The 22,439-nt window shown below is 40.0% G+C and overlaps 1 protein-coding gene across 17 annotated transcripts in view; it reads right to left on the bottom strand.

The window, feature by feature from the left end:
- Positions 1-22,439, bottom strand: part of NRXN1 (neurexin 1) — a 1,113,124-nt gene that overhangs the window by 563,368 nt on the left and 527,317 nt on the right. For all 17 annotated transcript variants that reach the window (XM_024753585.1, XM_024753584.1, XM_024753583.1 and 14 more), the window contains 3 exons: positions 18,898-19,020; positions 8,141-8,522; positions 6,772-6,962 (listed from right to left, as the gene is read on the bottom strand). In XM_024753585.1, the coding sequence (XP_024609353.1) occupies positions 6,772-6,962; positions 8,141-8,522; positions 18,898-19,020 (696 nt within the window). The remainder of the gene's footprint in view (positions 1-6,771; positions 6,963-8,140; positions 8,523-18,897; positions 19,021-22,439) is intronic.

Here is a 22,439-nt window from a genome sequence, read left to right on the forward strand (position 1 = left end):
AAAAAAAAAAAAAAAAAAAGCTAACGGGTGACCCATGTGCTACCATGTTCCATCTTAAGCTCATGGTGGACCATACGAACTGGCTTCTTCAGTGAGTCCACAGAAGGCCTCATTTCTTTTCAGCATGTGTTCCAGGCTGTCACTAGCAGAAAACTGAGGTGAATCTGAGCAATGCAACTTGCTATCCCTGGTCTATTGTGAAAAGTGTTAAACTGGGCATCAGAAGACCAGCCAGATCTAGAACACTGACTATCTGGCTGGCTGTGCACAGTCTCCTGAGCACATGTCTCTCATGTGTATAAGGAAAGGCTCAGATCAAAGTGTCTCCAAGATCCCTCCAAGCTCTAAGTTCCCAGGATCCTAAGAGTGGGAAGAGAAATTTTAAATAATAGAATTGGTGGGAGTTGAAAAAAACTGTGCATAGTAAAACTATACCCAATGTAGAAGAGATTCCAGAACAAGTACAATGAGTGAAGGAATTTAAAAAAAAGAAAGAAAACAGAGTTCACTGGTAGGGAATAAAGACGAACTCTGTGGCAGTCGTGGAAGCTGGTCCAAGGGTTATACGCAAGGAGAAGGAAGAACTTCCAAGCCAAACGTTAGACAGCAGGTCCGAGGCAGCTGGGCCTGGGAGGGAAAGGATGTCTCAACGGCGGGGGGCAGAAGGGAGTAGTATTAAAACAAAGTGACAACGGCATTATAGTAAACAAAGGAGACTGAGGCTTATTTCTGCAAAGCCTGGGAATTCAATGGAGACGTCAGGAGAAAAACAATAGTTTCGTATCTCTAATTGTCTCTCAATTCTTATGTGGGAAACGGAGTAACAAAAATGTCAAGTCTTACTTTTATGTACTCAGAGCCCAATTGTCTCTGTTCTGTACCATGACAATTGCCTCCAGAGCAATCTCTTTCCTCAGCCCATCCTCTGCACCAAAGCCAAAGGAATGATTCTCAAGCGCACCATAAACTCCACTCTCCTGCTTAAAAAACCCTTAATTCCCTTCTCTTCACCTTCTGCCATGATCCTTAGGGCCCTTCTGAATAAGCAAATCACCTTGCTTCCTTCTGGGAAGCTACGAGAGCCTTCCAAGCCCACAGCCTCCGTCCCAGAGACCATCTTTTAAGTTCCTGTTTTATGCCGTGCAAATCTACCTCTGGGTTTACAGCTACTCGGTCTGAGGAAGTGAGCCTGACCACAAGTAGCAGGTAAAAAGCCCATGCAGTTGTGTTCTAGACAAGTCCACTCACCATGTTAGAGCATGTTTTGGGGGGAATCTGAAAGTGAGAGGAAGAGGAGAGTGGACAGAAGTGGAAACGCACACAGGAGCAAAAGCAATAGGTAGAAGCCATGAGGCAGAAGCCAAGAGTAGGAGAGACCAGGAAGCGGTCTCTGAGAGGAGAGAAAGAATGATCTAAGTGGGAGTAGACACAGCAGAGAGAGGTTGGTGGTGCAGCCCTGAATTAGGGAGCAGTGGGCATTTGTATCCAAGGGAACATGTAGAAGGGCTGCTCTTGAGATCCCAGTATGACTATTAGAACAAAGTTTTTATTCTCTGTGTGGTCTCGTTGTTCAGCAGCTGAAAGGATGTCTTGTCTCTCTTACTTCCTAATGGATCCTTAAAATAATCTCCCATTAACTGAAGTAATGTGAGTAAATCTCTTTCCCTTACACACCGAAAAAAAAAAAAAAAGAAAGAAAAAAATCTAACAAAGATAGCCTAACCAGCAGGACAGACAACATGTTCAATGCCATCTCCTGCTTTAAGGCTAAGCTCAAAGTCGGATTCTTCTCTGAAAGTTTTGTATTTGAGTAAATTATCTGGGCAAGGCAAGCAGGCTACCAGATGTCACATGGCTGAGTACACAAAGCTTGGGTATATTTAAACATGATCAGGGTTTTGGAATAGAATCTGGATCACTGATTTATTGCAGCAAGGATTTGTCTAAAACACTGAAGGGTAGAAAAACGTGGGATATGTGGTCTATTCAGGACTGGAGAGGGTAGGTAGCTGAGTAACAGAGGCTGATGTGAGATCAAGATGAAAAGAGCAAGAATGCTATTCATCCTCAAATCTCTGCTTAGAGATTGAGTCTATTTGAAATGACAGCCCTAGTCCAGTTGTCTCTGCTTAGGGGAGCTCTTAGTGGCTTGGAAGCAGGATAAACAACAGCAGGTGTTTGCTTTCAAGGTAAGATTTAAGGAGGGATACAAGGAAGGTTAACAAGCACACACTAGTCATGGTGGTAAGAAGGGAAGAGACAAGATGGTAGGACAGAGGGAGAGCTCACTCAAAACCCGTAGGGCCAAGGAATTGGGGTTTGAGAGAGAAAACAAAGGTCAAAGCTCTGCCTGGGCTGACCTAGATGTGGCCTATGAAGGAATTATTCACTTTTAAGTAATTTTGCTAAGTGGCCACCTGAGGGCACTGTATTCTCTGCGCCTAGGAATCTTTCACTTTTCCTTCACAAAGTAAATTTTCCTCAATTTGCTGAAGGATAAACTTAATAATGTCTTAAGGAAGGGGACCCATGGAAGATGGGGGCCAAAGACAATCCTTCCCCCATCTTTGCTCTTGAGCTAGATTAACGAATTAGCAAGACTGACCTCAATTCAAGTCCCTGGGTAGGTTCAAGGATTAAATAAAATAAGCTCATTTAAATCTATTTAGTGTTTAGTAGGGAATCAATGCATATGAGCTCCTTCCCATATACATACACATACAAACATACACTTTTGTCAAATACAGGAACAAGAGAAAGAACAGCAGGAAGAGTTACACCAACCCTTTCTCTCTCTAAAGGGGCCAGGACTCAGAAGTCCCACAGTGAAAGTAAGTACAACTGTGCTAGGCAATCATTGCAGGGAGCAAATTTCTGCTGCTCTTTCCACTGCGTGCTGCAGCTTGTACATAAAAGCCAGAGGGGACGCAGCGCAAACAGCTGGGAAATGAAAGCAAAACTGTATCAGCGGGAAGAGACACACAACCCCCTGAGAACGCGGCAGTGTCACGAAAGGCAATTTGAACAAGGTCACCCGCGTGGAATTCCTCGTTTCAGAGAGATTAGGCTCTTACCTATTTCTGACTACCTTCTTCCGAGTCAAGCTGGGGAATGGGATAAGCGGCCCCTAGCTTGCACACTTTCACACTAAACTCCTGTCTATATAATGAAACAGAGCCACAAACAAAGGCGTGCGTTATTCTAAAGGCTAACTGTGGAATTTTAGTTGGGCGAAAACAGTGTCCACTTCCCAGCGCCAGTGGAGCCTGTTGAGGCTTTTTTCCCCCCGCTCCCGCCTCCCATACGGCAGGTTTTGCGGCCTTATGCTGCCCTCTAGCGTCTTTTCCCGGTATGGTAACATGAGAAATACAAGCAAGGATCCTGAAGCAACCAATGTCACTTTGGCCCAGGACTAGTAAAACAAAACAAAACAAAAGAAAAGTAAAGTTCTAACATAAAAGCAAAACCAAATTTTGTACTAAAATTCGAAAGTGAGTTAAATTTGGCCTCGACATAGACATTGCATTCATTCAGGGCTCTGAAACTCAGCATCTAGATTAGTGAGTGCCCTTTAAAAATGCAGACGACCTGGCCTTCCCTGTAGTCTTTCTCAAATGATCCCTGCCTCAGTCTGTCTGAGGGGGTTGCGGAAATTTGCACCTCAAGAACCCCATCATAGGACTCTGATGTAGTTAAATAGATTGACCTCACTCTGAGAAGAACTAAAGATTATGGCAGTGACCTTACACAGAGTGTAGAATAAATCTGATAATTTTAATTCAATAAGGGCCAAAAAATACATAAAATAAGACCATTGTCCAAATTCGGTCACCTCTCATTGTTTCTGCATTGAGAGTGGCTGAATCCTACATGACTAGCATACAAAGGAGACTGCTGTTAAATTCAGAGTGAAGAGTTCCTGTCTGTGGTCTCCTGTCTCATGAAGCTCCCCTAATTCCAGGGGCCGGCATCCAGGTGGGAAGGAGAAACAATGCCTCATCGCGCTTACTCATCCTTCAGGTATCTCTGAAACAATCCTTCCTCTAATATTCTACCTGGTGACGTCACATTCTTTTCAATGTCCTGATGTATCTCCAGGGAGTCCTGTTCTCTGTCCTGTCAATGTTCCCTCGGTGTCAGTCTTCTCCGTGGGACAGAAAGCTTCTTGTTACAGGAAGCCTGCCGCCCTCTTCGCACCTGTGCTCTCCACTCTGAGCACAGCGTCAGCGCTCAGTAAACACTCCTTATCTGACCAAGGCCCCTGGACCCACACACCAAAAGGTGGTGCTTGTGGAAGCTGAGAGATGTCCACCCCAGGACCATGCTCTCTTCTCAGGCTCCCTCGAGCTGGGGACACACATGGCAAGGGGGCTTCTTGGGGTTTTTGTTGTCATTGGATCACACATCCAATTGACGAGTTCACAGCTTTGACTTTTAATGTTTAAGTTTAAAAAAAATTGTTTTTGATGTGGACCATTTTTAAACTCCTTACTGAATTTGTTATAATGTTGCTTCTGTTTCATGTTTTTTGGTTTTTTTGGCCGTGAGGCATGTGGGATCTTAGCTCCCCAACCAGGGGTCAAACACGCACCCCCTGCATTGGAAGGTGAAGTCTTAACCACTGGACCACCAGGGAAGTCCCGAGTTTTAATTTTAGGAACTTGCTCTCACTTTATGGCATGGTCTGGTTAAGTCTGTAAACAGGAAGGAACTTCACAAGGTAGAGGGGGATAGTCATTAGTATAGAATCTCTTTATACATCTGGAAATGTACCTCAAATTTAAATTGTGCTATTTTTTTAAACACAAATGCACTCAGTCAGAATTCAATACTTAGCATCTTAATATTATATAAAACGCTATTTTCAATTCATAGTTTTAGCTTTTTATCATGGATAAAGCCTTTCTTATATTCAAAATCCTGAAACACTCAACGTTTTAATCAAAATCAGCTCTGAGGGTTTCTTAGGTTTGTAAAGGTCCCCTCCACCACCAGAAAGAATCCCATACCATGTCCTCCAATTACCCTCACTTCAGTTTTTTAAGGAACAATAGGCAAATATTTACTTCTCAGGAGACAGTGCCCTAATTGCCCAATGAGATACCCACTGCCTGGCACTGCTTCTCTGTTCCCTCAATGAGTAGGTCTGTGCATGTCACATACTTCAATCAAGCAGGAACTGCTTCTTTTCTAGACATTTTAGTGTTCCACCTAGTGTTCAGGGTTTCTAGGGAAGCTCATTTATGCTTACTGAGGTCTCTCCCTACACAAACAGGACATTTTGCTTTAGCTTTGGTGGTTGGCATGGCCAGCACACGACTGTCACAATCTCTCCCTTTCCTTGACAATTACCACCTGAGTCCGCTGTGCAAAACAGGGGCACCCACGAAATAGGGACAGAAAATGCCCTCCATTCACTTCAGTCAGAGAGAAGAAAGAGGTGTAGACTGTAAAACAGCATTTCCTTTGAATTTCATTTTACTTTGTGAACTAAGCTATTAGATTTGTAGGTACAAACAGGCTCTCTTTGAAGTTAACAAGAGGCCCACTCTGAGAAGGGAGACAGCCATCACCACACATTTTATGTGTTAGACAAATATAGTACTGGGGTTGTAAATATATTCTGCAATTACAGAAAGTGAAACCCTTTTCTGTCTTCTTTCACCTTACTCACAGCTTTTTTTTCTCTAGAAAGAATTCTGCTGGGTTTTCTCTTTCCAGTTCCCTAACTCCCCTATGTATTTATCTTTTAAATCAAAGGGCAAGATCCCATCAGTACAAATGAACAGCTCTTGCCAAGCAAAAATGATGACCATGATGATCCCTGCAGGGCTTTGGAATGCACCCAGTCAGTGCAGAAGGAGCAATGGAGGGGCCATGTGTCAGAACTGGGGTTATGATTTGCTCTGCTGAAGTAGTTGTTTTAACCCTGGGCAAGCCATTCAAAGCTCAGATTTCCTACATTCACAAAGAAGTGCTAATAACATCTTGTCCAATGCTTGTTGTTGTGTTAAGTGAGATGGATATATGGACATGCTCTTAGCGAATCACAAAGACCCATTCAAATAGAAACTTCTGTTATTTTCCATTATTGACAGATTTTCTAAGTATTTTCTCTTGCTCACTTGTGAAATCAAGTATCAATAAGGAAGGAAATGTAAAGCAATTATACTCCAATAAAGATGTTAAAAAAAAAAGGAAGGAAAAAGTCTGTTAAGACTTCCTTAGCAGCTGGTGAAAGAATATTCCCATTGGTGTTTGTGGGTGTTGGGAGGGATTCACCACTGGAGACACAGGGTATAAGCCAGCCTCAGACCCCTGTTGGTGAGAGGTTCTGTAAGTATCTAGGAAACCTCACCAAGAAGAGAAAACTAATAAGCTCTAGAAGAAACTCAGTAGGTATCTGGTTACCTTGACTCCAAATCAACTAAAAGCTGTTGGGACTAAAGAAACTTGCAAACGCCTACTTTTCTTTATAATATCAAGACTAAGATATATTCTTCTCACTCCTTAAATTTTAAGCATGCATGCATTCTTAGGTATTGCATTTTTGAGCTGCTATTAAAAATACGTGTTTCTGCCACATTAAAGGGGGAGCAGGGGCTTGTGTGTCGTATTATTAATTACATGTTGGAGATGAAATTCTGGTCAGTCTTTGCAAAAGGTACCCACACCCCGCGCCCCGCTCCCCCCACCGCCAAAGCAAAGCTTGTGCCACAGGAGCACAAACCACGTGGGTTCCTGCCTGCTGCTCTGACTCCATGCACTTACTCTTAAGGTCCAAGTTCCTGGCTCCTGCTGTGATTTGCGTTGTGATTTTCGTGTCAATCTTTACAGTGTGGAGGTTGCTGGTGTCCCTTGATATCATCACGTTGTGCCACTGATTGTCATTGAGAGGTTTATTTGAGCTCCCTTTGATGAGGTTAGCACCATTTCCCAAATCAAACACGTAATGTAAGTACCTGGGAAAAAAGGGAAGGTGGAAAACTGCCATCACTTTTTGAATTTCTGATGGAGTCAAACTGCTTATTACAAACAGAGATCTCTTTTGCAGGCGGTTGCATCCTTGCTAGAAGTCATGAGAGTGAATTGTGTAGAAGCTCAACTAACAAGATGGTAAGAAACACTACTCTGTTTCAGCAAGGAGGATTATTCATTGTCTTCAATACAGGAAATAGTGAAAATATTTTTAAAATTGTGGTCCACACTCCACTTCATCGCTGTGGAAGATAAATATCTGTGACTACTCATTCCCTATTTCCACCACTCTCTCCATCCTCTGCCAACCACACAGAACTGGTGAGTCTCAGCTTCCTGCACTTGTTTCCTGCCATCTTGAATGCCTATTTCTCTATGGGAAATGTGCACTCATCCCTCAAGACCAGCTCAGGTAGCCACTCCCGGACTCATAGGTTTTCCTAATTTTGCTAAATAATCTCCTGAACCTTTGCCCAAGATCGTATTAGGAAACTTCTTGGTGCTTTTCTGCTAAATTTATGTGTTCACCTGTATCCCCTCGGGTTGTGTGCATCTGTGTGCCTTGGGGCTGGTGGAATCTGAAGTGTGCACAGAAGTGGCAAGGAACATGGCATATTATCTAGCCAATTGTAAACGTACAATGATATTCACCAACTGAATGAATAAATACCTAAATCAATTAAAAGATACCAAATGTTCATCACAGTTTCAAGGAAATGTCATAAAAATCTTTCTAAATTCTTCAAGAAACTCTGACATAGAATTAAGCCTCGATTAAATGGGATTTTGTGGAGTTGAAGTAATCTGCTTGCATGAATTAGCTATTTAACTTAGCTATTTAACTTAGCCAACAAGTGTAGAAATTCTTTTGTGGAATTACCATGTGCGTAGTAAAGATATCCACATCTGAAGAGTAAGACTTATGGAATGCCTACAATAAATTAGAACTCGACGCTATTTGCACCTTATGTATGGAAATGTAGATATAAAAAACTGTACTGAATCCCTATGAACTTTATAAGATACCTAAAAAGTGGTTTAAACAAATGCATTATTTGCAAACCACCCTCCCTGCCCACCACCTTCTGTTTAATGTATAATTGTGGAACTTGAGGTTCATTTTCATAAAGCTCCGTTTGTCATTGAACGGACCTGTACTTACCCTTTAACTAATTCAACCACAATAAAGTCGTTTCCATCCCCACTGTTATACAGAATTAGTCCATCTAGGGATGTTGTCTTGAACTGGAAAAAAAGATGCATAGAAGTGTAGGCTTGCAACGTAGCTAAGGCAACATAGCTCGATTTGGTCTTGAAGGTGACAGGGTCTGCTATGATGTTCCTGAAGCCAAACCTGGCATTGAGCTCACAATAATCTATGTCGCCATTTTTACACAAGTCAATGTATGCCATTCCATTAAATGTCAGGCTCTGCAGGTGTCCAATGAAATTGGAGGGAACAGAAGACAGATACCGGCGTTCCGTGATGATGCCAGTCTCTATGTTATGAAACTCCAGCCTTGTATGATCCCCCGCCATTTGACCTAAAAGAGAAGATGGTGTATTATTATTTTCTGCATCTGAAGGGCACTTTCAACTTTAGACTTCCATAGCAAAATCACATTTTAAAATGCAAGGATCTACAGACCTCCTTGATATTCAGTTATGTATGTATAGTAAAAATGAGAAATGACCTTACATGGTGAGGCTGAATTACTTAATAAAACTTTCTTAGGTCAAGTTTTAATCTCTGTCCAAATTTTAGTCTTAACAAAAATGATCCTCAGTAACTAAAGTTGCAGAATTTTTTAAAACTAGAAGAAAGAATAAAGGAAGGAAAAAATGAAGAAAGGAAGAGAGAAAGAGTAAGAGGAAGAAGAGAGAGAAAGGAAAAGGAAGGAAGGGAGGAAGGAAGGGAGGGAGGGAGGGAGAGAGGGATGGAATGGAGGAGGACGAGGGGCAATGACTATCCTAAATCATCCCAGTAGAAAGTGATACATCCCAGCTCCATGGTGATGTGATGTCTGTCTTTATAAAGAATGTTCTTCGGGCTTCCCTGGTGGCGCAGTGGTTGAGAATCTGCCTGCCAAAGCAGGGGACACGGGTTTGAGCCCTGGTCTGGGAGGATCCCACATGCCGCGGAGCAACTGGGCCCGTGAGCCACAACTACTGACCCTGTGCGTCTGGAGCCTGGGCTCCACAACAAGAGAGGCCGCGATAGTGAGAGGCCCCCGCTTGCCACAAATAGAGAAAGCCCCCACACAGAAACGAAGACCCAACACAGCAAAAATAAATAAATTAATTAATTAATAAACTCCTATCCCCAACATCTTCTTTAAAAAAAAACACACAAAAAAACACAAACACATATGCCCTTTAAGAAAAAAAAAGAATGTTCTTCAAGAAAAACAAAAAGTAACTGTATATTTTCCTATATCAATAGAAATAATGAAGAGCTGCTGACTATCCTTCCAATTACGAGCCATGAAAATGTGTTTGAGGTTAAATATGTACTTTTCACCTTCCCTTTTCTATACTGAATAATTCCATCTTTCCTAGACCTAGTCTCCCAATCACGAAGAATTCCTGTTGATCTCTTCTGGCCCTCTGCCATTTTCCTTGCACTTAGGATTTGGATACCTAAATTGAGCACGACATACCAGTTCAAGGCATGTCCAATTTTAAGAATACCAGTAAAATTATTCCACATTACCACAAAGTATAATCTTCTATTGAACACCCTAGTGTGAAGCTTGGTTGCCAATTTATTTAGTGATTCACTCTTCAACTCAACCCCATCCCTGTTCATCCTGCCATATTTCTCTGCCAATCCCATTAAAAGCCTACTTAGTCCCGTCCCTACCTCCAGAGTGATCATTGTACCTACCTGCAAGGTTGAAGTCAAAATTTAAAAAGAGGTGAACTTGCTTTCTAAAGCACAGCGGTAAAGTACTCTTATCATTGCTAGTGATTCGCTCCTTGCATCTTGTTCTTGTCTAATTAAACTCATTCACTTTCTTCAGAAACTCAAAAAGGTCATTTAAATTGCAGTCAAGTTCTTCCAGGTGTTAGCTTCACTACTCAGTTTGGCGTAATTGGAAATTTTATCGAGCTTACCCTATCCCATCATCCCTGATATTAATGAAAATATGAATTAGAGCCAATCCCAGTCTCAGCCCTGGGAAGATGCACCGAACCTTCTTCCCAGGTGTGATAAAGACTGAACACCCCCCCTTTGTGGGCCTCCTTCAACCAGTCTGACAGATTTCCATTTCTTTAGAAAAAAACAATAAAATACTAGGTGGCATTTTAAAGGAAATGCCTGTAATTAAATCATCAAAGGCATACTTTTTGTTGCACAAGAAAAATTGCCCACATACTTGATTTTGCTGTTAACAAACTCATTGGTATAAAAAACTCTCCCCTGAGCTGTACTTAATGCTCCTTAATCCCCATACCTCTTTACTAGTCGTTGATCCTGACAACAGCAGTCCTGCTATCCCTCGGCATGTTCTCTTTTCAGTTATTAGTTTGTTCTGATTCCTTCTCTGCAAATGTGTGTTTTTTTTAATACAGAAAATAGCACTGTAAACAGTTGTCTCTCCTCCCTCCTCCCCACTATACTTCCTTCTTGTCTATCCCAAGCAAAAATACTGTTAAATCCTTAGCAATTCTGGTTTCTCATATGACATCACTTTTCTCCCCTTCTTCAGTTCTTTTGTTCAGTGACCTCAATACTAGTCTGTGTGGAACTACCTCTTGGGTAGCAAATAAAATTAGCCTTTAATAATTTTCAAATATAAATCACTAGAGACACCAGTAACACTGAATTAACAAGCTAAATAGAATGAAGAATATGCAAAGCTGAAAAGAATTACCTGGGCTTTTCTATCTCCTTGTGTTATTTTATCTTTTTCATTATATTAAAATCTGAGTCTTAACTTGGTGAACCCACCCTGCTCCTGAAACGGTCATGTTTTCTTCTTAAAAGCTACATTAAAGAACCAACTGACAGTAAGAGAATATCCAGAAAAAACATTTCTAATACTTGAAATTAAATATGACACCAAATTGTCCAGTTCTTGGCAGCTCTGAAATAGGGAAGCACATTTTGTTCAGCAGAACTGAGAAAGAAGTTCAGTGATAAAAATGACACGTATTGTCTGTTTTCTTTTCTCAAAGGAATAGACTATGTATGCAGAGCATACATAATAAAAAAGTAGTAAAAAAGCTTTGGAGCCACCATGGCCCAATTACAAGAAAAATCATTACGGCCCATGTTCAAGAGCCTATTCCTTCCTTAATAAGCATATATAAATTGCATTGACGGTAATGGCACATGTTTGCTCATGAAGGAGAATGAACACCTAAAAGCCATTATCCACTGCCTAATAAAACATTTACTGCTGCCTTTCAAAAATCCTTCTTTCCTCAGAATTTATTCCCATGTTTAATCCTCAGTTGGCAATGTAGCCACCTCTTACTACTGAATACATATATCGACTAAGAAAAAATAAAGGACAATGAAGGAGAAATATTTTTAAGGCTCCACTCGTTTAAAAAAATGTAGCATCTTTCCTAGAGATTTATTGGAAAAGGAGAATTTGAGATTAACAGAATGCCTCTGCTCAGTGTCTGGGGCATCCAGATTGATGATAATCTCCAATAAGAAACAACCACCTGGGTGGTGTGTTTGCACAGAAATCTCAATTTCTAAATCAAATCTTTCTACCAAAACAGATAGCAAGATTTTATGCTGAGCCTTGCTCTGAGTTGGGTTAAATTTCTGCTGCAGAAGAAAATGACCACCCCTCCCCAGCCTTAGATCCACTTGTTAATTCACTGAAAGTTATTGAAAGTTACTGAGTGTGTAGTATACCTATAAGGCAGGTGCTATATTAGGCAATTAAGAAATAATGTTGACAGAAGCAGACTTAGCTCCTGTTTTCACAAAATTCATGGCCTATTGGGGTAAGGCAGACAAAACCAGGTAAGAAAATAATTAACTATATGATGATAAAACGCAGAAAATGCCATGAATCTGATGAACAGCATGCTGGGTTGGGAAATATGGAATGCGGGCAAGTACCTGAGTGGATATTTAAGTTAAATTTGAAGAACTAAAAGGAGAAAGCCATGCTAAGAACTGGAGAAAAGGAAGGGGGAGGTGGATTCCAGGAAGGAGAGACAGATGAACAGAGGCTCTCAGGTGAGGAAAAACCCAGAGAGTGTGGCTGGAGAGTCATGAGTAAGTGAGGTTAGTGCTCAGATGAGATGGGAAGACGAGTCAGGGGTCAGATGTCACAGTGCCTCCTGATTCTATTAGGAGCTACTGAAGGCTTTTAGGCAGACATAAGACATGAGTGTGTGTGTGTGTGTGTGTGTGTGTGTATTTGATCTCTCTGTTGTGGATATAATAGATTGCAGACAATATGAAGTAGAGTGTTTATAGAAGAAATAGAAAAAAATGGACAAAATAAGATAGTCTCGCCAATGTAATTGCAGGATTTATTAATAATGTACAGAATGATGGAGAAGGGGGAAATAATGCTGGTCCCAGCTTCCAGGCTTGGGTAATTGGATATGCAGTGAATAGTGTTCAACAAAGGCCACACACACTAACATACACACACATACAGAACACACAACTCCAGATATTTTAGACAGACTAGGTGATATGTTGAAACCCAAGGACTCCCTACTTAGGGATCCCATACAGTGTGTAGAGCATTTTCTCATCTGAGTTCTGGGGAATCTCTCTCTTCTTGGGCTTCTTTGCTGGCAACTGCTTACCCTCATGAGCCTCGGTAAGGTTCAGACATTCCCAGGAATGACCTGAGTATGTACTGTCCTGTATTCAACAAATACTTGACTTAACAGTATATATAACTCTGATTTAGAGATGTAGTCAAATGTAGGACTTTGCATGAAGAGTTTCCAGCGCTTTCCTTCACAATTTTTTCTTGTTCGGTGATTTCTGAACTTGCTGTAAAATTTAATAAGAAATGTCTATTGCTTTCCTGATTCATGGTTGGCTTCATGTGGCCACTAGAGTGTTTGAAAAAGTCTCATTCCAACGTGAAGCCTCAATGGCAAGGTTCCATTGCATCTTTGGAAACCTTTTTTATGCTATGTAACTCAAGGCTGACTTTTTATTCTTATGAATTCTTGGCTTTCATGAGATCTTTGGCAAAACATAATTTCCCAAATATGAATCACCCTGATGACAATTACTGTGAAAAACAAAACATTGTCTTTAGTTTTGAGAAGAAGAGGTGTGGTGGACGAGTGGGGGGAGAATATGCATAATTTGTGTGAATCATCAGTGTTTACTCAGTTTATATGCCCATTCATCTCTGAACTCTGAGAAACAGCAAGTTGGTTCCCACAACTGAAAAAACTTGCAACTCCTACACAACGGAGAGGGGATAGAACATAATTTCTGCTCTAAGGCCTTGGCAGTTTTGAGAACGAGTAAATGGCAGGCTAATTTACTGAAATGCTGGTTTATATTCTGTTCTCCCTTCAGTTCTAAGAAACTAGCCAAGTCCCTTGTAGCACTTTGCCTCAAAGGCTTTTACTTGGCAGAAAGTGGAAGGCAACTTTCTGGAAAACAACACCTTTTCTAATCTTTTCTGAAGGCCTCGTTTGCAAGGTGTTCAAGAAAGGAAAAAGTAATGAGCAGAATGCATTCGAGGGCTGAACTAGATGAGGCAATTACCACTGACTAGGAGACAGAGATGAACATCGGTGGGATTTAGCAGCACTGAGTGCCAGCATCCTGCTCTCTGGTCAGGTTCAGGGTTTCAGAGAGAACGGATGAGGTAAACCTCGGTGGACTGAACCACAGCTCTTCAGCGACAGGAGTCAGCAAAGACCCTTTGCCTCCCCTAGGACAGGAGGAACAGGCTTCTTATCGCTTAAAGGACAAACTCGGAGAACTGTCTTTTTTGGTGAGAACCAGTGAAGACAGAAGCCAACAGGAGTTTCTGCATGATCCAGGGTATGGGTGGGAGTGGGGGTGATGGCACATGACTGATTAAATATCCTGTAACCCCAGAAGAAAGGCCTAAGGTCTGATTTAAATTGATGTAAGGTCAGTTAATAAATGTGCCATCTCTTGCACCCCTGAGTTGGTGGGCTGAGACTCCTAATTTTAATAATACCTCCTGGGAAAAAAAATCTGTTAAACAAATGTGTTTGTCATCCAAATTTGGCAATTTTGAAAGGGAATTCCTTTTCTTTCAGATCATAAGCGAAACCTTACCAATGGCCTATGGATTCCTAATGAAGTCTTAGGTGCCAGAGTTTCCCAGTATTACCTAGCCAAGGAGACATGGGTGACTTCACCGTGAAGAAACAGTGCATGCTGAGGAGCAGAAGAGTGGAAACATGTGACATTAACTTAGGAATGATCCCCCAACAGAGTCAATTCTCTCTGAGTTCTCCTTTGAATCCACCACTTATTTGTTCCTGTATCGATAAGCCAACTACATCCGTATAAGTATCTGTTAACTCTGCTTTCTAACATTATGATTGCTGGTGAGAGACAAATGCACAACCATTTAAGTAACAAAGGAATGACGTAATCACTGGAAGTTGAAGAAAGCAACTGACTAATATAGAATATAACTATTCATTTAGAAGTTTGGTAGGAATCTCTGCGATTGAAAAGATACATCTTAAATTTTAATGAAAATTAGATGGCAATTCATTTAGGGAACATTTCTGTTACAGTGATCATTTTCATACTCTATTCGTCACTTCCTAATTCACAATGTGTTGCACTGATTTTTTTTTTGTTGTTGTTGTTGCACTGATTTTAAAAGCATGCTAACGTTCTACACACGACGGTAATTAAATACATAAGAATGGGAGGGGAAAAAACGAAGCTGAAATAAAACTAATTGTATTTCAAATGACTACTATAACTACAGTAAAGGGAAAGGAAGGAAGGAAAAGGAAAGGAAAAAACGAAGAAAGGAACTAATCAAAGTTATTTATCAACTTAGCTTTTGACCATACACATTAAATCTTAGGCAGTAAGGACTGAGAAGAATCACAAACTAATAGTGAATTGTTTTCAGTCCGTAGTATTCGTGGTAGTGTGGGCAATTTAAAGCAATTCTGAAACTATTGTAGATGTATGACTGGATTGGGCAAATGAGAAAATGACATCCCTGGGAGCCAAGATTCCACCTTGGAAGAAGGGATATGAAAACATGGAATGGGGGAGTCAAGAAACAATGCTGTAGATATGGAGGTGCTAGTGTGAACTCATGTTTTCTAAAATACGTGTATATGCATTTTATGTGAACGTGTAATTGATATGTATGTATGTACATCCAGAAAGTGAAGAAGTGCTAAAAAAAAATGTTGGAGTGGAGGCATGTCACAAGATCCTAGAGGCCAACTTAATGGGATTCATAGTGGCTCAAACAGGGACATTTTAAGCACCAAAATAATTAAATGAAGTAATTATAAACTACTTGAAAATACAGAAACTTGTGGGTCTATACCAATAAGGAAGGAAGGAAGGAAGGAAGGAAGGAAAGAGGAAGATGGTGAGAGAAGGAAGAAAAGAAGAAAGGGAAAGAAAGAAAAAGAAAGAATAAAGGGATAGCTCTTGTATATAGTAGAATACTAAGTGCTGACTCTAAATGTGGGAAGAGAGATGGAGTTTGAAAATAATCACTTGTAACTACTGTGTTAAAGACTGGATCAGGTAAAATCTTCAGTGGATGATACATCTAGGGCAAATTTTTGATGAAGTACAGATATTTTCATTGTCTTAACATGTCTCTCCACAGTTTATTAGTTGTAAGGGAGAAAAACATACTGTTCAGTGGAGAAACTGGGCAACATGTTGACCAAGCATTAAGATCATGAGTCAAGGACATGGACATCATCTCCCTCCAGATGCGATACTGTAAGAAGACCACACAATCAACAATGTATTCCATCCAAGAATGCAAGACGTGAATATGATCACGGCGAAACATCAGATAAGCCCAAAAAGTGACTTTACATTGACAAGAGGTCGGAGGACTATATATCTTTTTAATTTATCAATGTCATCAAAGACAAAGAAAGTCTAAGGTAATGTTTTCCATTAAAGGGGGCTAAAGAGACGTGAAAACAAAATGCAATGTCTGGCCCTAGACTGAATGCTCTGATGGAAGCAAAAATGCTACAAAAGACAACATTGGGTCAACTGACAAACGGGGAATATGGATGAGAGAACAGATAAAACTATAAAGCAGAAACTAACACACCATTGTAAAGCAATTATATTCCAATAAAGATGTTAAAAAAATATTGTATCAGTGCCAAATTTACTGAAGTTGGTGACTCTCTGTTCTGTAAAGGGATATCCCTATTTTTAGAAAATGCACACTGAAGTATTTAGAATGAAGGGCTCTTAAGTATATAACTTATCCTCAGTTGGTTAAGAAAAAATGAGAGAGTGAAAATGTCAAAGCAAATAGGACAACACGCTCACCATAGTAAAAGTATATCAGTGTTCTTTGTACTTTTTTACTTTTGAAATATTTTGTAAATTTGAAATTATTTCTAAACAAAACTTTAAAAAAATGTGTTGCACCAGTCTTTTGTTTCTATACCTTCTTCACTCACTGTAGTACAGGACTTTACTACTTTACGTCCTGAAGCAGTTAGTACATCGCACAGGATTCATTTTGCTCAAAAAATATTCTCTTAGCTTACTTTGCAGCTTAAATGCAGCAACTTCCAACTGCCTGAAAACCCATGAAATATGAATTCCTTCATTCGGAGCACTGATCTATTGGCCCCCAAAGGCCATTCTAGCCATGTCAACCGTCCTATGGTTACATGAAACAAAACAAACCTTCTCTGTTCCCTGAACATAAGTCTGTCTAGCCCTATCTAAGCCATACTTCCCTGTGTGGAATGCTGTCCCAGATACTTTTATCTTCTGTATTATCCTTTCTTTACAGCCTAGTTCAGATATTATCTATTGCTTTAAGCTATTCCTGAAACCTTTAAGCTCTTCTGAACCCCAAGAACATGAATTGTTTACTCAACCGTTTAGTACATTACATGCTACCCTACATGATCGGTCACCATGTGATTTTGATATGTGTATATATTATCCTCATAAAATCATGTTATATCCGGAAAAGTATTCATCATAGAGTCATACATATATTAGGATATTCATAAATATAAATAAATGAACCATGAGTCAAAAAGCAAACAAATTTTTAAAAGTTAACAAATAAACAAAATTAAAAAATAAACCTAGGTGCTCTCTCAGTTCTGGTAACAATGGCATTTCAAAGAAGCATACGTCGCTTAACCTCTTTGAACCTCAGCTGCCTCATCTATAAAGTGAGAATGTATATACCCTATCTACTTCATAGGGCTGTGTGAGATTTGAGACAAACTTAAGGGACTGAAGAATGTTCTCCTGCGATTCTCACATGTCCTTATTTCTTCCCAACCGCTTGCACATGACCTTAGACCCTTAAAAAAATGTGTTGCACCAGTCTTTTGTTTGCACCTGTTAATTTCTACCCCTTTTGATAAAACCGAGATTGTCCAAAGAGCGGATGCTAATCTACAGAAACAATTCATTCTTCTTCCAAGAACTGCCTTTAACCAAAACTAGCTGAACTTCAGCTAACACTCCTGCCACAGCCCTATAAATATTCTGCCTTCCTTCCCTAAGTTCACAGTTTCTTTAGAGACTTCTCCTGTTTGGCGATGTTGAATAAAGGCTTATGCTAATGGCTCCCTGGTTGATTTCCTTCCTGGGAGAATAAAATGACATAACATAGCAGTGGTTTTTAAATGCCAATCCATGGACAAGCTGCATTAGAGTTCTTCTGAGAGATTTTAAGAAAAAATAATAATGATGATGAGCTCCTCCCACACTTTCTGTGGTGTCTGGTCAGGAATTGATCCTTTTAAAGCTCTTCAGATAATTCTGAAACAAAGCAAGGTTGCCCCCACGTGTAGAAAAAAGTTTTGGAAAGCCATAAAGGGCTAATGAAATACAAGCTGGTAAGAGATCTGCGAGTTGGTAGTTTGCTTCATTTGAACTCAGGAATGATTCTCTTAAAAGTTAAAATCCCATACATGATATTTCTACATTGATACAATCACCTGATCTCTGAGTATGGAAACCCCCTTGAGACTGAATGTAGAACAGACACTTCTCTGCTGCACAAGGACTGTCTTGTGCCTTGTACTAAAATAATTAACAGGGAGATATTCTCTAAAAAAGAAAAAGGAGCTAATATCCCAGCGGGTCATGTGCTTGAAGTTATTTTCAGCAGAGAGAATAAAGGTGCACCGATTCCTCTTTCATTCGGTTTGCCTATGTCTCCAGGATGCACCTTTATGTGGCTCACCTCAGTCAGGAATCTACAAATCAGGGATTGAACTTGACATTCTTAACATTAGAATTTAACCAACGGAGCTAAATGGCCCAAAATGATCTATTATAGCTTAAAATAAAAAGCAGTTCACCTGACAGAATGCCAGCATATCTATCAATATACCCAGAAGCTAAAAAGTGTAACTTGCTGCTGTCATTGCCTAAATATATAAGAAACAAAGAAATTGAACAGAAATTGGCATCCAAACAATAATTTCAATATTTTATAAAGCCCTAAGATATTTACCAAGCCATAAAATTAAAATATAACTTCTTTTTGTATTATTAAATGGAAAAGAACATGACAAAAATTGTTGTTCATTTGAGATAAAAAAACACTTAACATGCTGCTTATTAAATTTACTTGTTGCTGGAAGAACTGGAATAAGAAATGAACTGTGTGTATCAGCTTCAAGTTGTTCACTTGGTTTTCAAAGTCAACTGCAAGAAACAGGAAAGTCTAAAGCTTCAACAAGGCAAAGGTGATGGGGCTTTACCTGTCATGGCCTGTTGATCATCCACCGTTAACTTTAAACTTTTTCCTCGACGAACCACACGCACTGTGTGCCATTCGTTATCATTGAGGTTATAGCCGGCAAAAAGGGTCTCGGGACCTTTGCCTGTAGAATATGCCAAACAGTCATTATGGACACTCAGAATCAGTCAAGCAAACGAACCTCACAGAGAGTGAGAGAAAGAGACAGAGGAAGGGGGGAAGTGAGGGAGAGGGAGGAGAGAGAAGAGAGAAAGAGGAGAGAAAAAGGAGACAGAGAGAGGAGAGACTGGCTGGATCAATTCTCAAGCCCATTAGAGTCATAGCAAGCAAGGAAAATTACGTTAACAGACATTCAGCTGTAACACTTTAAGAAGGATCTTTTAACATTACACATTGATCAAAGACAAACAAATTCACCTGTTGTTATAAATAGGCACAGTCAATACAGCATTGGGAAGCCTCCTAAATCTGCACACACTTTTCCCTCCCTCAGGAATTCTGATTTTGCCTTATCACTTTCTTGCTAATGAAGTAGCTAGCAGTCAAGAAACCTCTGACCTTGGGGAGGTCATTAGCTCACCATTTTCAGTCAATGGCACCTGGCTGATTAGACTGGCAAGGAGGCAGCTCTGGGTACGAGACTATGTGATGGCTGCTCTTCGCTCTTACATCATGTACCTCCAATGTTCACCAGCTTCTTAAATGTATGGAATGTTGTGTCTGAGAACTAAGTCTGGTGGAGGCACAGACAGTGGGTACAGGTAAAAGAATGGACTCTTAGGAGGTGAAGAAAGTGAAAAAAACACTGCCAATAAAGGGCCGAGTGTTGAGTGGGAGGGAAGAAAAAACAAATGAGATTAAGTAGCAGTACAGGGAAGTGATGCCCAGCTAAGGACCAAAGGAAAGAGGACAAGAAGTGTAACCTACTGGGAAAGCAACCGCAAGTGAACCCATGTAAACCTGTGCAAGTTGAATTTAAATTGGCTTAAGACAGAGGTTATTTCAGGAGGTATTTTGAAATTATTGAAATGACAGTTAGACAAATGTCTCTCTTCCACATAAAAACGAAGGGAAAAAAGAGCTTTCAATAGAACTGGATTTTTTTTTTTTTTTTTGCGGTACGCGAGCCTCCCACTGCCGTGGCCTCTCCTGTTGCAGAGCACAGGCTCCGGACGCGCAGGGCCAGCGGCCATGGCTCACAGGCCCAGCCGCTCCGCAGCATGTGGGATCTTCCCAGACCGGGGCACGAACCCGTGTCCCCTGCATCAGCAGGCGGACTCTCAACCACTGCACCACCAGGGAAGCCCAAGAACTGGAAATTTTTTATTAAAAAATAAGCATTGTCAATAATCTGATATTATGATTCATTTAAAAAATCATGAAAATTTTTTATGATACATATTTTGGTGATAGACTTTGCCCTGTTTTTTAGGTACTGACATTTCTATATTTATACTAAAATAACTAAAGACATGACACTGAGTTGAGTTATATGACTTTCAACTAACTCAGGATCAGGATGGAGTTCATAATTTCTTCCACCAAATTCTATCAGCCAAACCAGCCAATGTCCAAGGACCATAGGAGGATGTATGAAAAGGCCAGAGAGAAGAAGAGAGAAAAATAAATAAATTAGGGAACCAAGTACTAGAAGAAACCTCAGTAGTCCGTCCAACAGGAGATCACTGTTTGCTTTTAATACCACAGGCTATCCAGCAAGCCCACTGATTTCTCTCTTAGGATATTACTGATGATACAAGTTCTGTCTTCCTTGGTTGGGGTTTCTCTGAGGCTTAAAATGAGCCAGCGACATAAGCTAAATTTTGCAGGATGAACTGCCTCTTATCTTTAAACAGAACCGTCATTAAAATTAGTAATCATCTCTTTTTGTTTCTTTAGAGAAGTTAAATTGCATCTGGATACATGAATAAAAACTAGTCTAGACAGAACCGTTTTGAGAGTTTGATCACTAAATATCTAGAGGAAGCCTGTTAGTTCAACAACTGCAAAAATGCTTTGAGACCAATTGCTGAAAGCAAGTTCCAGGATCAAAGGAACTCTTTCTAGTTTCAACAGTGAAGAAAGAAGTGTTTAGTAACTCTGCAGAATCTTATCATCCTACCAGCAGCAAGGGCCATTCTGAGTTTTGATCTTTGGAAAGAGAACATATCATTTTAAAGCTATTTTTATAGGGAAGATCTTTTTTTTCTTAGAAATATGCACTTTTGAAGCAGCTTCACTCCCATTCTCTTAATTTAAAAGTGTTTTGTCAAGAAGAAGAAGCATAAGGATGATATCATCATTATACCCCATTCTGGGCTTGATCTTGCAGTAAAATCATAATGCTTCATCTATGAAACAATAATTCCCATAACAACAGGCACAAAACCCAATTAAAAATAACCCTTTGGTTCATGAAAGTCTCTGTGGGCCAACTTCAAGCTCCTTCCTTGCATTATTAAAAATGTGAAGAGATTAATTTAGGAAGACAGGGTTTTGTTTTTTTTTTAATGCACTTAATATTCTCAGTTCAAAACAATGTTATCTATGCAACATGAAGTGTCGTGGAGAGTGCACTGGACAGGGAGTTAAGAATCGTGGTTGCTAGTCCTTAATTTGCTACTAAGAAAGAAGTTAGAGGCTAGTAAATGCTTATTATGTACCAGGCACTTTATTTATTAACTTATTTCACCTTTACATAATCATTTTGCATATGTGAAACCAAAGGCCTAGAAATCTAAAACGACTTGTCCCGAGGTCACACAGCTAAAATGTGATAGAAAAGTGTTCCATCCTAGGTCTGACCTACTCAAAGCCTGCATACCTTCCCCTGCATTATACTGCCTCCCAGCTAATGTGGCCTTTAGATAGCAACGTGACTTCCTAGTTTCCTCACATCTAAATGAAGAGGATAGGAAAGTTGCTCTTTGTCATGACTTCCAGCTTGCTCTACAGCACAATCACAATGTTACGAAATCTTACACACCTTCTGCATAAGTCATGGTGGAAAGAAACCTCTAAAAAATACACTGTACCTCTACTCAGGGATACTGAAATGGCTGGTACTAAAGACATGATATAGATCAGTTTGGTACTAGATCCACCCACAATCAGAAATTTGCTAAAACGTGCAGCTTCTTGTAGTCTCAAGAAGTCAGACTTACAAAGTGAGGAGATGGTCTAGAGGATGTCTGCAATGCCTTTGAGATCTCACATTCTCACAAACATTTTAAACATATGTATTTGGTAAAGGAAGATGGCTTAACTGTTGAAATTTTGGAGTTCAGAGTCATTTGTCCCCATGGCAAAATTATAGTCTTTCAAAGCATTAATGATCTGAATTCCTTTTAAGATTTCTTTTTCCTTCTGGGATATCAAAACATGTCTCATTGGTACTAACACCTTACTCCCAGCATTAATGTGAGTGTTATAGAGTGAATATCTACAAAACTGGGGCAGTGGTTTTATTATTATTTTAAAACGTTGGAATTATTTTTTTCTACCTGTAATCATGCATAAAGAATATAAAAATCACATAAAGGG

This window comes from Neophocaena asiaeorientalis, unplaced genomic scaffold (assembly GCF_003031525.2).
Source record: "Neophocaena asiaeorientalis asiaeorientalis breed wild unplaced genomic scaffold, Neophocaena_asiaeorientalis_V1.1 scaffold171, whole genome shotgun sequence".
NCBI classification, from domain to species: Eukaryota; Metazoa; Chordata; class Mammalia; order Artiodactyla; family Phocoenidae; genus Neophocaena; species Neophocaena asiaeorientalis.